The sequence below is a fragment of the Pezoporus flaviventris genome, unplaced genomic scaffold (assembly GCF_033815535.1).
Source record: "Pezoporus flaviventris isolate CSIRO_AGI_PZ_B2104156 unplaced genomic scaffold, CSIRO_AGI_Pfla_v1 ptg000013l, whole genome shotgun sequence".
In the NCBI taxonomy this organism is placed as follows: Eukaryota; Metazoa; Chordata; class Aves; order Psittaciformes; family Psittacidae; genus Pezoporus; species Pezoporus flaviventris.
Window position 1 is genome coordinate 29826387 of NW_026892561.1, and position 12974 is coordinate 29839360.

A 12974-nucleotide genomic window follows, 5' to 3' on the forward strand; every position below is an offset into this window, starting at 1 on the left:
AATGTCCCTTGGCATCCCTGCGGCTCTGCAGCCCCTTCCTGGGTTTGGGGGCTGCCCCTCCTGAACCTGTCATGGGGGCAAATGGTGCTGCTGGCCCCTATGGACCCAGGATGAGGTTTCAGTTTCTAGTGCTTGGAGCTAATGTGGTCTGAAGTCAGCCCTGCCTTGCTGAGGTGAATGGAGGTCAGGGTCTCCTGAACACAGCCCCAGCTGGTGCTGAATTTTACCTCTGTTCTCACTCCTGCCTGCTTTTCTGGTCACCTCCTTTGTTTGGGCAGGGAGGAGGGAAGGACCGTACCTTGGTATAAGGGCTCTTCACAGAGCCCTGTGCTACTACAACTGTACAAATCCTTTTCTGTGTGAAGCTAATAGACAGCTGAAAATCATAGTGGGTTTGTCTTAAATGCTGGTTCTTTCACCCTGTTTTAAACAGTGCGTCTTCTTTTCCTCATTTTTTCCTTTTATTTATGCCCTTCCTATTTAGTTCAGATGTTTTCATTAAAAAAATTGAAATCAGTAGTATTTCTGAAGGCAGTCTGGGTGTGGAAAGAGGAGCCTGCTGTGGCAGGAGGGTTGCAGCCTCACCGACTGTGTGTCCTTCTTTGATGAGGAACAGGGCATCAGCAGAAGTTGATAGCACTAGGCTGGAAGCAGCTGTGTTTAATGAACTTTGAGGCCACCCCCAGCCAAGTGCAATGCAGTACGCTGCTGTGAGCCCTGATCTGCAGCACAGGCTATATTTGGTCTGAGATTACTCCCTGCTTGGCCTGGATTGGTCCCTGGTCAGAGCTGTGCAGGGTGGATTTCTTTTTCCCTGGCTAACAGAAGAGCTTCCATGCAGTGTGCCTCCATGTTTTCCACTCTTGCTGCTCACTCCAGCCTGCTCAAGCTGCTGTCACTTCTCTCTGGTACCCTCCTGAAGCACCTGAGCTGGGGCTTTGAGGGGCACAAGGTACCAGGGACAACTTGTTCTCTACGCCCCATCAGCTATTGAAATGCAAAGCTCTTATCTGTAGGAACTGGTCCAAGGGAGACTAGTGGAAAGAGGGTTATCCCCCCCTTCCCACCCACCCCATCCTCTGCTGTGTATCTTCTGGAAGAGCCATTAATGACACATTACTCCTGGGCACTAACAGTAGCTGTTGGGAACAAGCGTTGTCCCTTCAGCTGCCTGCTGCATGGGAAGGAGCAAGGCCGAGGAGGGCAGTATGGCTTTGCTCACTGACAGCGTGTTGCTGGCATTCCCAGTGTGTTGCCATGGCTGTGGTGAGATTGGGCTGCTCGTGCCAACAGTCAAGGGAGAAGTGTCACTCAGCACTGTGCCGATGCCCAGTTACCTTGGCGAAGCTTCTGGAAAAATGCAGAGAGAAAGTAGGATGAAGGGGGACGTGCAGCAGAGAAATTGCTCCACAGGTGGGAGCTGGAGCAGGAGCTGTGGATGGTGGGAGCCATGGGGGAAAGCTTTCCTTGTGCGTGAGCTGCCCTTGGCCAGCACAGAGCTGCCCTGGCCAAAGCGAGATGGTGGCAGGGGAGATAGGCATGAGGCTGGCAGGTGATGGATGGACTCAGATAAACCTAATAGAGCCACACCACATCTGACGCATGTTAGAGGAGTGAGAAGTGGCCTGGAATGGTGGGAGGGTGTTCTCTTTGGTTTGAGGATTTGTGGAAGGAGGTTGGAAACACATTGCAAAGAGGAGTTCTTTTTATCAAAAATGGCCAGTTGCATCCCTGGATGTTTCTCCAAACCTGCTGATCATCTGCCCTGGGCACAGCTTTCTTCTCCCTTAATCTCCTAATGAATATTCAAAAATAGATATACTTGTAGCACTGGAAAAGCCTCTTTCAGAGTTGTTTCAGCACTGCAGAGAACAACCCTTAAGAAAGAAGCTCAAGGAATATACAGCAGCTGCTGCCATGTTCTCCCTTCCTTCCATTCTCGCCCAGCATGGAAGCCCAGTGTACCACCAGTTCTCTTTCCCATCCATTCACGGCATTTTGCTGCCTGGTACCAAATCAGTAAAGCCACCACATGGATGTTGCATGCTAGAAACCTGTTGTGCCACAGCTTCACCTGTGGTGCCAAGTGCGGGCCTGAAGGTTAGTTGGGGAATTGCATCCCATTGCACCAGGGCAGATGTGTCCTTAGTGGTCTCCAAACCATTTTCAGCACCGCTCCCCTGCCCTCTGCTACACTTGGTCCCACCAGAGACTGAGCTGATGCTCTTACCCTTGGAGCTCTCTGGGGGTTCCCACATGGCAGCCTGGGGAAGCTGCTCAAGTGATGGAGGAACAGGCAGAAATGGGATGTGGCATTTCTAAACACAGGATGATCAGAGGGGTTGCAGTGACCCTGCTGTGGAGGTGTGCCGAACCCAGGCAGGTATGTGGCAGTACGTGTTCTGGGCTGGGCAGAAAGCTGCCTCAGTCACGTCAAGACTTGGATTAATTTACTTGCGATGTTATTAGTACGTTGAAGCTTGCTCCTCAGCTGCTCACAAAGAGCCAGTGTTTGACTTTTGACCCCAGAAGCCCTCTTAAGCTGATGTGGGCTCTGTAATGAATGACGCCTCTATGTCATATGGTGATGTGTGTCCCTCTCCTGTCTTCTAAGGAGTGCTGTTGGCTGATCCTCCTTTGCCTGTTGGAGCCATTACTTGATCCTCCCGCACTCTCTCGAATTGCAGCTGGCAGTCTTTTGCTCATGGCATGCCAAGTCAGTCAACAGCTCAAGGGACTAAAACTCCACTAGGGATGATGGGTGGATGGTGGGAGCCGGGTTCACCAGTGCTGTGGGTGGTGGATGCACAGACCCCCGAGTGCTGTCATGCCTCTGTATCTGCCAGCTTCCAGGGGGATTGCGCTATCTGAAATTGGAGTGATGAGTATGGGAGGAGGAACAGAAGAGTATAAATAAGCTTTTGGAAGGGGAAAACCCACCTAGAGGAGAAAATAGCAGCACTGGTTTATTCTGTCCCCACCCTTCCTTGTGCCTCTCTGCTTGTACCGTCATTTTAACTGTGCTGGTGGCTGTGCTCCAGCTTTCACACTTGTATGCACTTGTGTGCGACTGCCCTTCCCCAGCAGGACACACACTGGGTGGAGGGAGGTCTGGGGATAGGTTTTGGTGCTTCAGTGCTATCTTCCAAATCACTGTGCACTCATGTAGTGCTGCCCTAAATCTGCTTGTCTCAGTTGATAAACCAGAATGTCAAAGGCCAGAATGCACCAAACCAAAAATGATGCTTAGGCCAAATAACTCTAATGCTGCTGACCTCATGAATATACCTGGAAAACACTGTTTTGAAGTCAGAAATTGCATCCTGCCTGTTAGCTTGTTTTATTCCAAAGCTGATGCATAAGAAAACATAAGTTTTAATAGCAGATAATTCCTATTACATTTAAAACATACTGATCATTTATTTTCTTTTCCCTTCCTTTTCCTTTAGGATCCTGCAGGAATCTTTGAACTGGTGGAGCTTGTTGGCAATGGTACCTACGGGCAGGTATATAAGGTAAGGGCTTCACCTGAAGTCATCCCATTTGCCTTAGTTACATGTTGAATGTGGAGCATCCTAGCACATCGTCTTGGCTGGGTTTGACCTGTTTCAGGCCTGACAAGAAGCTTTGCTGAACTCCAGCTTTTTGGTCTTGTGTGCAAGCACCGTGTAGCACACAGAGCTCTTTTAGAATAAGCAATTCATAATAGTTCTGAAACTGTCACAAAAAATAAATAGCTTTTTCTTTTTTCTCCCTCCCCCCTTCCCCCATGCTTTTTATTGATTGCATGATGAGGAGGGAGTGAAAAGTCTGTGCTTTAATAGATAAATCTTGATCTCTTCTAAAAGCTGAGTTTTACAGCTGCAATAGGCTGCCAAATGAATTTGCTACAGTCTGGTGCTCTGCTCACACGTGGGCTGGCTGCCACCCTTTCCACCCGCAGAAACCTGCTGCAGGATTAAATACACAATAGTCAGTAGGCTTGCTTTAAGTTTCTATAAACACCTGGAAGCAGATCTCCCAATGAGAACAGCGAGGATACCATGGATAGCAGAATTTCAAACCCATGAACTTCTTTACAAGAATATTTAAAATGTCCAGACTTTTAAGGATCTGTTTTCTTGGTGGGGTCTTTTTGTGGATGACTCCTGTTGAGCTGGGGAGGGATTGAATTATTTCAAAGTCTGGGTTTATTTACACTTAATATATGGTGAGGAAATGGTTCTCAGCACAGCTGCATGAGGAATTTGCCAAATATTTGAGTCTGCTGGGAGACAGTAGCTCCCCCAGCTCCAAAAACTTCTGTACACATGGGCACAAGTTCTGTGCATATGTGTATGCATGCACACAGAGAACCTGTTTATCTGTCATGCCTTTATTATCATTTGCCTATAGAGAAGAGTATATTCACATGCTCTTACTGTTGCTTTGGAGCCACAGCTCCTCCCTGTCATGTAGCAAAAGGCAGTGAGCTGCCCCTCTGAAGAGGAGAAGGGTGCTTAAAAAGCTACTTGTCAGTAAATATTTATTCTGGATTCTGGTTTCCTCATCCTCCTGCTGTGGTAGGCCAATCCCGTCAGTATGAGGACAGAGGGACTGAAGTGAACTGAAGATGAACTGGAACTTCTGGAGTTTTAAATATGTGAATATTTGAACTGGAATATGTTTAAAAAACAAGAAACAAACCCAACCGAAAACAAAAGAGAAAAAAACCAACCAACCAAAAAACTCCAAGCAAACAAACGAAAACCAGACCAAGCCCTGGAAAACCAAACAACCTAAAACTGTTCTTATCAAGCTTGTATTCCAGGGAACTTCCCCCTCGGGTACTTGTTTTTCCATGGTATACTCCTTGCCATGAGAGCTCCCTTCTGAACTGCTTCTTTTCTCAGCTGCTAGAATAATGGTAGAGGGTGACCTAATTTTAACTGGTGCATATTTCTAACAATCTGTGGAAACTATGCGCCTTTAACAGCCTTTTGAAAGCATCATGTTTTTGTGGAGAGCAGAAAAGGGAAATAAGCTAGCTGGTGCTGGCACTACTGGTCGCATGGCTCTGCTGATTGGGTTTCATCTTGCTCTGTTTGATTCTTCTGGTGTGTCTGTGTGTTACCTCAAAGTGGGGAAAAAACCACCCAAAAATACCCCAAGTACAGGCATTCTGGGAGGTGAGCACTTCTGTGTTCCACTTTTCTCCTGCTGTATAGGAAAAAAATCTTCCTCTTAACTGTTTTTAACTTGCTGGAGCAATCAGATTGTCTTTGATGTGATTCACTTGGTCCTGGTGCCAGACGGGATGGTGATGGGGGTGGAGGGGGAAATGTTTCTGTCCAAACCAAATTAGTAAGTACTGAGGTATGAGTTCAGGCTAAGACTGACTTCAGAGCTCCCTTAAGTTGAATTCTTGAAGTAGCACCCGCTCTATAAACAAAAGGAGACTTTGATATAAAGCATACATAACTGTTTATGGTGTCCCACCCTAAACCCAGGGCGAAAATAAGATCTCTGTGATTCTTTTCTTCCAGATACCATCGCTGTATTTATCTCTTGCAGTAAAACAAATGGATCAGCTTTCAGGACACACAAACCTGCTTCTACAACAGCCTTTAAAAGTGGTCCATACCTAAGGACAGTGTCCTCTATAGTTAGATGATTGTCCCACTGCTGTTTCAAACCCATCTCAGGTGGGGCTGGGGTATTCATAGAATTGTTTAGGTTGGAAAAGACCTTTAAGATCATCAAGTCCATCATGAGCCTTTAATCCAGCACTGCCAAGTCCACCACTAAACCATGTCCCTAAGTGCTACATCTACACGTCTTTTAAATACCTTCAGGAATGGTGACCCACTCCTCTGTGCTTGTGCTATCTGAGGTGCACTGTTGCTGTCCTCTTAGAACCTGTGTGTGCCTCTAGTTGTATTTTCAGATGTGGGAAGCATAATTTGTTGTGGTGCGTGTTCTGGTGCTGGCTTCTTAGCCCAAGCTTTGAAGGTCCAACCCCTGCCCTCTCTGCCAGGTCTGGTCACTGGGTGAGCATCACCACCCCTTTGCATGGCTGGTGCTTCTCTGAAGCAAGAGGATCGACTCTTCTGTTGGGAAGAGGCAGAAGTGAGATGCTTATTCCAGGCAGAGGAGAGCATCCTGTTTGTGTGCTGCAAGACTGCCAAAACAGGGCTGCAGCCCTGATTTTTCCCTCCGAAAACCTGACTTAGCAGCCAGTTCTGTTACTGCTGCATGGTCATATTTGTGTTAGAGACTACAGTTTTCTTGGTGGTAACCTGGCCTGCCCAGAACCTGGAGGGACGTGTGAGGCACAAACCTCCCATTGATCTCATGGGATAAAGTCTTGATGATTGAATGATACCGCAGCCCAGCAGGGTGGGAAGCCTGGAAAATGTCTGATAGTACTGCAGTAATAGAAGCAATCAGAGAGCAGCGGTTCGTGGAGTCAGCCTTAGGACCCACTGTGTTGGAGAGGGTTGAAGCCCTACCACAGCACATGCCTGCTCCTCGCTTGTAGGTGGAAAGACATTGGCCAAGTCTGGTGCACATTAAGAGCTCCCAAAGGGAGCACCATCTTCTGCTGAAGCACAGACGCTGGGATGAAGCTTGCTGCACAAGTTTCTTTGATCCTGCTTTCTGGGCCATGATTTGAAGATCCCTTTCAAGGTGGTGCAGAGTGCTTCTGTAAATCAAAGCTTTGTTCTCTGAGACTTGTGCTCCAGAGGCAGAGGTAGCTTGCTCAGCTTGATCTCTGTATTTTCAAGTAAAGGCTTTTCTTTGCTCAGGACGGCAGGTTAAAATGTAACTTTGGTGCTTCCAGCGCTGGCCATACCTCAGTGACACCTGAACGCTGCAGGAGCCCTCAGCAGTGACCCGCTCTGCTGTCCCTCCTGTAACCCCAAGCACAAGCTCTTCACTGCAGATAAATGCAGAGAGAAATAACGTTTCTTGTTAGATGCCTAACACTCTCTTGTGAATAGCTTGATTTTTATTTTAATCAGGGCTGCACTGGTGATGGTTTGTCTCTCTAATTGAATCGGAAGCTTTTCTTTATTTTCTAATAATCCTGCGTCTCATGTTACAGATTGTAAACTGGTTTTGATAAAAGGCTGAGAGCTTGCTAGCTCCTGTGCCAGACTTTGCTGCAGTAGTGGATTTTTGTGTCCTTGGAAAAAAGTGTTTAAAGAAATGACTAACAGGAAGTGAGTTGGACCTGGGGAATTGAGCCATTGCCTCTTTACTTTTTTAGCAGGTAGCTGATGGCTGAAAGCAAAACTGTAAACACAAAAATCACTAAGACCTTTTAGAGCATTGTCTGTGAGGAAATGCTGGTTTATGTTACAGAACATTATTGTTGCTGCTTATCTCTACTTTGCATTAGAAAGCAAGCAAGAAGTCCTTAAAATACTCTGTATGCTTAGGTTGCCTGAGTAAATCAGGGCCACAACTGCCAGTGTGTCAAACACCAGTAAATACAGGGGTCGAAAGTAAAAGGACATTAGGTTACTCAGAAATACCTTTCCAGCGGATGGTTACCAAGGTGGGGAAAGACATGCAGCATGCTGCTTATTGTGCGTTGAATATGTTAAAAACCAAAGCAGTCCCTTGGTGGTTTCGGACCTGCTTAGCCGTGGGCATTCACATGCCTGCCTGTGCACAGTGTCACCAAAGCAGAATGTTACTGCAAGACTTTATTTCACAGGTTACAAGATAGAGTACTGTGGGCTAACTCCATAACTGCACAATAACTATTGATTGTTTAATTAGCTGGTAAATGCCATATAATCGCTAAGTCATTACGCAGCAGCACTCTGCACTCTAAATTAGAGCGTGTGGGATCTTCAAACCGCAGGTCTCTCAGCTATCACTCCCCAGGGAGCCCGTTCACCATCATCACAGAGCAGGGGTCACTTCCTATGAGACTCCTCTAAGCAGGCCACTGGTCACAAGCAGTCCGTGTCCCCTGCCGGCCATTGTTCTTTGCTGCACTGTGTCATGTTTGTCTGGGGTACAATACATGGGACATCCCAAGGTATTTTGTCAGGTTTTATTTAGTGATTACCCAGCCAATGTTTTCCAGAAGCCAGGATCAGTCCACCTGGAGGTAAGCCCCGCCAGCTCCCCATCTCCAGGTCTGACCCAGTAGATGAAGATAATGAGGTGTGTGGATATGAGAAAGTGAATAAAACATTTGAAATCCAAGGTCGCCTGTTGCTGGGGAGCTGGGAGCAGTAGGGCTGTTGGGACACTTTGATCCCTAAATCAAACCCCTGAGAACGTCCCAGGCACAAGTCTATTCTCACTAATATTGTCCTGGAGTTTGCAGGTGTCGAATGAGGATGGTAATGCATGTCCTGCCCTCCTGGGTGCTGTTTGTGCACTGCCCTGCACAGTGGCATCCTTCCTTATGGCACCCTTGGGCATTCCACCACTATAGGCTGGTGAAGTAGCAGATGAATATGCTAAAGAAAGGCCTTTAGGAGATTTCTTTTGTTTTCTTTTACTTTTTTTTTTTTTTTGAGGGAAGGAATGAGAAAATAAATAATACGCAGTCTGTGCTGTGCTTAGCCTGCCTGAGGTCTGGCTCAGCCCCATTGCCGCTTATCAAGGGCTGGGCCCTTGCATTAGCCCTGGTGAGAACAGAGACTCTGCAGGTTCCTGGGTCATTATTAGCAGTTCAGATAATTAGCCTGAGTCAAGAATGACATTAATAATCACTTGTTTTATTGTCTCCCTTTCTGAAAGGCTGATGGTCAATGGTTTGATAATTAATGACTGTTGCTTTTAGCTGTGTGGAAGAAGTTACCACGCTGCACACAATATTTCCTGGGGATTGTTGCTGTAAAGAATTAATTTTGGTTTACATACACAGCTTTTATAGCTAAGGACTGACTGCTGAGCCTTGCTTGAGAGACCAGGCTGAATGCACACAAACCGTGTATGCGGACTGCAGACAGGGCCATTCTGCTGCCCACCCATCTTCCAAACACCATCCTGCGGTGGTGGCTGCTGTGTAGTGGTCCTGACCATACTGAAGGCACCTGAAGCTCACTTTCATGAGCCACTAAAGGAATTCAGAGCTCCATCATCTTGCAGTCTAAACAAACACCTCTAATACTAGACAGTCAGCTATTGCATTTGAAGATGTAAGCATTTCTCTTTTCCCACCCCCTTGTTGTTTATAAAATGAAATGTGGTGTAGTGGGGTTGGGTCTGACTTGAGCTAGATAGGTTTTTTTTTTTCAGTGTTGTGTTGTTGGCTTTGGGTACTTAATCTTGTTTTCAGCCTCTTCAGAGATTGCTTTTGCTGCATGGCAGGGCAGACTGAGTGTAACTGCATGTGCGGGTATGCATCCATCCATCCTTGTTGTGGTTTGATGGTCACTGCAGACTAAGGCAAGCACGTGAGGGTATGGTCCCCTCTGATTTGGTAGCTCCCGGGCTTTTCCCCTGGTTTGGTGTTGCACAAAGAGCCTGTTTCATGGGGCTGGGACAAGAAAGAACCCCGGGCAGCAGAGCAGTTAGCTAGAGCTGAGCTGGCATGCCTCATCCAGGGCTTTTCTTTCTGCTGGAATGTTTTTTATGATAGCTGGGCCCGCTCACATCCATATCCAGGTACAGCCCCGCGTGGGCAGGCAGTGACCATTTGGCATCTTCAAGGTCACATAAGGGCCATGCGAGTGTGAATGGATTTGCAAGATTTACAAGCTGCCTTATAATCCTTCCTTATTACAAGATCAATATTAAATATTAAGCTGTTGTTTCTGGTGGGTTGGCTCCCTATGCCAGCAGGGAGGATATAGTGGTGCTGCTGTGTGTGGATGCTCACTGGGGCTGGGGAGGTCTTTGCTGCTCCCATACACACCAGCTTGTGCATGGTGCTGGGATTTTATCAGCTCTTACTGGGTCATGGGAAGTGGCTGGGCTAGCCTGGCATGCTGGTGTGTGATAACGTGTGCCAGCGTTATCAGAAGGAAAATGGGCAAATTTAATTTATCAGCTTCCCTACAATGTTAAAATACCTCTAGAAGGGAAGGTCCTTTCTTTGCTGACTGCAATGGGGTGTGTGTATTTCTGAAACGGGGAGCTGTTTTTGCCGTGCGGGCAGGGAAGTCTGAACTGGAAAACGCTTAAAATGATGAAATGATGTTGCACTCTTCCTTTCTTTTTTCTTTTTTCTTTTTTTTTCTCTTTGAAAAAAAGAGAAAGCTTTGTTACCAGAGCAACTGGTACATCTTGTGCTGCTTCATTTCTCTGAAACACAGAGAGCCCTCAGCATTCCCTCCCTCCCCCCAAGAAACCAGCCCACACACACCTACACACCAATATGTCACATTAGCTTCGCTGTTAAAGGTGCTTTTTACATTTCAATCCTATAGAACACGGGTTATAAAAGGTGATTAAAAATGTTCCTGTATTGCCTTCCTTTTAATCTCTATTCCCTTCTGCCTGCCTCCAAAATTTGTGATGGGGAAGGGCAGGGTGAAGGTCAGGAGCAGGCCAATGCATCTGTGAAGTGACGTGTCTGCTGTCCCTTGCATTACTGGATGCTCTGCTTCTGTAAATACTGCACAATTTTGCAGGACAAAAAATATCTACAATGGCATAGGGTTGGGGGGGAAAAGCGAACTTCAGAGGTGCTAAGTGAAGTCAACAGTTCACTGTAAAGCATGGGGAACATGGTGGTGGGTCTTACAATGCTGTTTGTGTGTGTGCCAGGCATGGATGGGGTTGGAGGGAGAGCCCTCTCCTTCCATTCTGGGCATTGGAAGATGATCCGTACAAGCACCTGCTGTGCAGAGGATGTGAGGAAGTGCAGTGTCCAGTACCAACTTTTCCTATCCCGTAAGAGTGACTGGACTGGGAACTCAGACCTGTCTTTTCTCATGTATTCTGTGAGGACACCTAAAGTGGGCCAATTCACAGGTTGGCTGTAGAATCCCAGTATCCGGTTGAGGACCAGTGCTGCTGGATGAGGGTCCTGTTTTATGCAAGCAGAGCCGCAGCAGAACAGTCTGGGAAGGCGAGGATGTGGGTGCACATAGCTATATTTAATACTAAGGTCTGAGAAGACTCACTGTCTAGAGGTCTTCAACCTCTAGGAGAAATTAGTTCATGTGACTTGGCAGGCTGCTCTGTGCTTGTGTGGCTGCTCTTGAGGCTGCTTAAAGTCGCTTGACTTGGTCAGGCTGTTTGGGTCTGCTCATGGTGATGCACTTGGGTACGCAGCTACCCTCTGCATTGCTGAACCCTGGGGGATAGAGCTTTGTGGAGAGCTTTTTAGAAGATAGCCAACTTTCAGAGCTGGAGTTACTGCATGTGAAAGCATCACTCTCCCTTTCAGGAGGTGCAGGTTGCATTGTTTTGCTCACTAATATCTTACAGTGATGGTATGTAGTAGCTTATAAGGCCAAGCTCATAGCCAGTAGGTAAAGTATGGATGCTGTAAGGCTCAGGTGGATTAAAAAAAGCATTTGCTGTCGGGATAGATTGATTTAATGGTAGCCCTGGGCTGTAAGGCAGCAGATGAGGAGCATCTTGCTCTAAGTAGAAGCTGGTACCTGCTGATTTTTGTTGTTGTTAACTCGTTCATTGTGTCGAACAATTACCAGGTTAGTCAAGTGAGTTGGAGCCTAGAGCAATGTACAGGAAACCTAGGGCCAAGTCCTTGGTGCTGCAGACCTCTCCAGTAACCTTTGCTAAATGACTTCTTTTCCCGTCCCTGTCCTCTGCCCTCTTCCTGTAAAATCAGAAACAGGGCCATGCCAGGGTGGGCTGGGAGAGCAGAGCTGGGAGCTGCTTCGTGGTACCAGCGCTGGAAAGCCATCTGTGAGGAAGTGTTGTGCTAGGAGCCCCTTATTTTGTTTGAAGACAAAAGGTAAGGAGAGGCTGGAAGGTGCTCCCAAATGAGCGAAGTACAGTAGCTCCTAGCCATGAGTAGGCCAGCTGAGAGGAGCAGTCTAAAGAAGCGCTGAAAAGTAGGTTTTGGAGCTGGGAGGTGTTTTGTCCCTTCTACCTCTGAAGGTGCCACTCTCAACTAAGAAGGCAGGAGAGGACTTTTTGGAAGGTTTACAGAAGGTAATGGGGGAAGCAGTGCCTGTAAATGTTGGTCCAAGCTGTGTATTTGAGGTGTTCACAGATGCTGGAGTGTTTGTCTTCAGAGGCTTTTCTTGCTTGTCATTTTTTATATATCTTTTCAAATTCTGATGCAGCTTGACTTGCAGCTGACCCTCAAGACTTGAAGGCATGTAGTGCCGACAGGGAGCCAGTTGGAGCTATGCTTCTTCTCCTGGTTATGCTTTGAAGCCTTGCTGTGGAGAGAAGTGTGTTTCTCTTGAAATCTGCAGTTTATTCTTAGGTTTACCTGGGAAGCCCTTTACGCTAATTACCTAAAGATGGAAAGTGCCAAGCAAACACAGCCTGCTTCCAAATGTTGTGGTTTTTTTTCCTTCCCTAAGAATGGCAGATTGGTCTAACATTTTTTTCTTTTTCTTGTTTAAGTCTTTATTTGTGTGTGTGTGTGTGTTTAGGTCTCAAAATTCTTGTGTTTGAATGTGCTCATGGAAATGTGTGGCTGGGAGCCCAACTCCATCCCCACGTCCTCACTATGCTGCACTTGTCCCCAGCATGTGCTTCCCTTGACTCCCTGCATAGGTGGCCGAGAAGGTCATTTAGGCCTTCAGACAGCACTGAAAGCAGCTGGTGATGGATGTGGGGCTCCTGTGGTACCAGAAGCAAGGTGAGGTGCCATGGCCACCCCTCTTCCTGTGCCCCGGTGGGGATGTGGAGCTTAGTGTTTGTCCGTAGGTACAGAGCATTCCTGTCTGTGTGCTCAATGCTGCCCCAAGGCTCAGTGGTCCCTGCCGCTGGTCATCTCGCTGGGGCTAGGCTGTGCTACAGACCTGTGTATTGATGTCCCAGGGCTTGCTTGTATTCTCAAACCTTCCCTCCCCTCCCCCCTCCCCCCCCAT

General features: G+C 47.2%; 1 protein-coding gene across 8 annotated transcripts in view; it reads left to right on the plus strand.

Annotated features, from left to right (window-relative positions):
- TNIK (TRAF2 and NCK interacting kinase) overlaps nucleotides 1–12974 on the plus strand; it is a 162562-nt gene that overhangs the window by 24750 nt on the left and 124838 nt on the right. For all 8 annotated transcript variants that reach the window (XM_061452549.1, XM_061452543.1, XM_061452544.1 and 5 more), the window contains exon 2: nucleotides 3450–3515. In XM_061452549.1, coding sequence (XP_061308533.1) covers nucleotides 3450–3515 — 66 coding nt within the window. The remainder of the gene's footprint in view (nucleotides 1–3449; nucleotides 3516–12974) is intronic.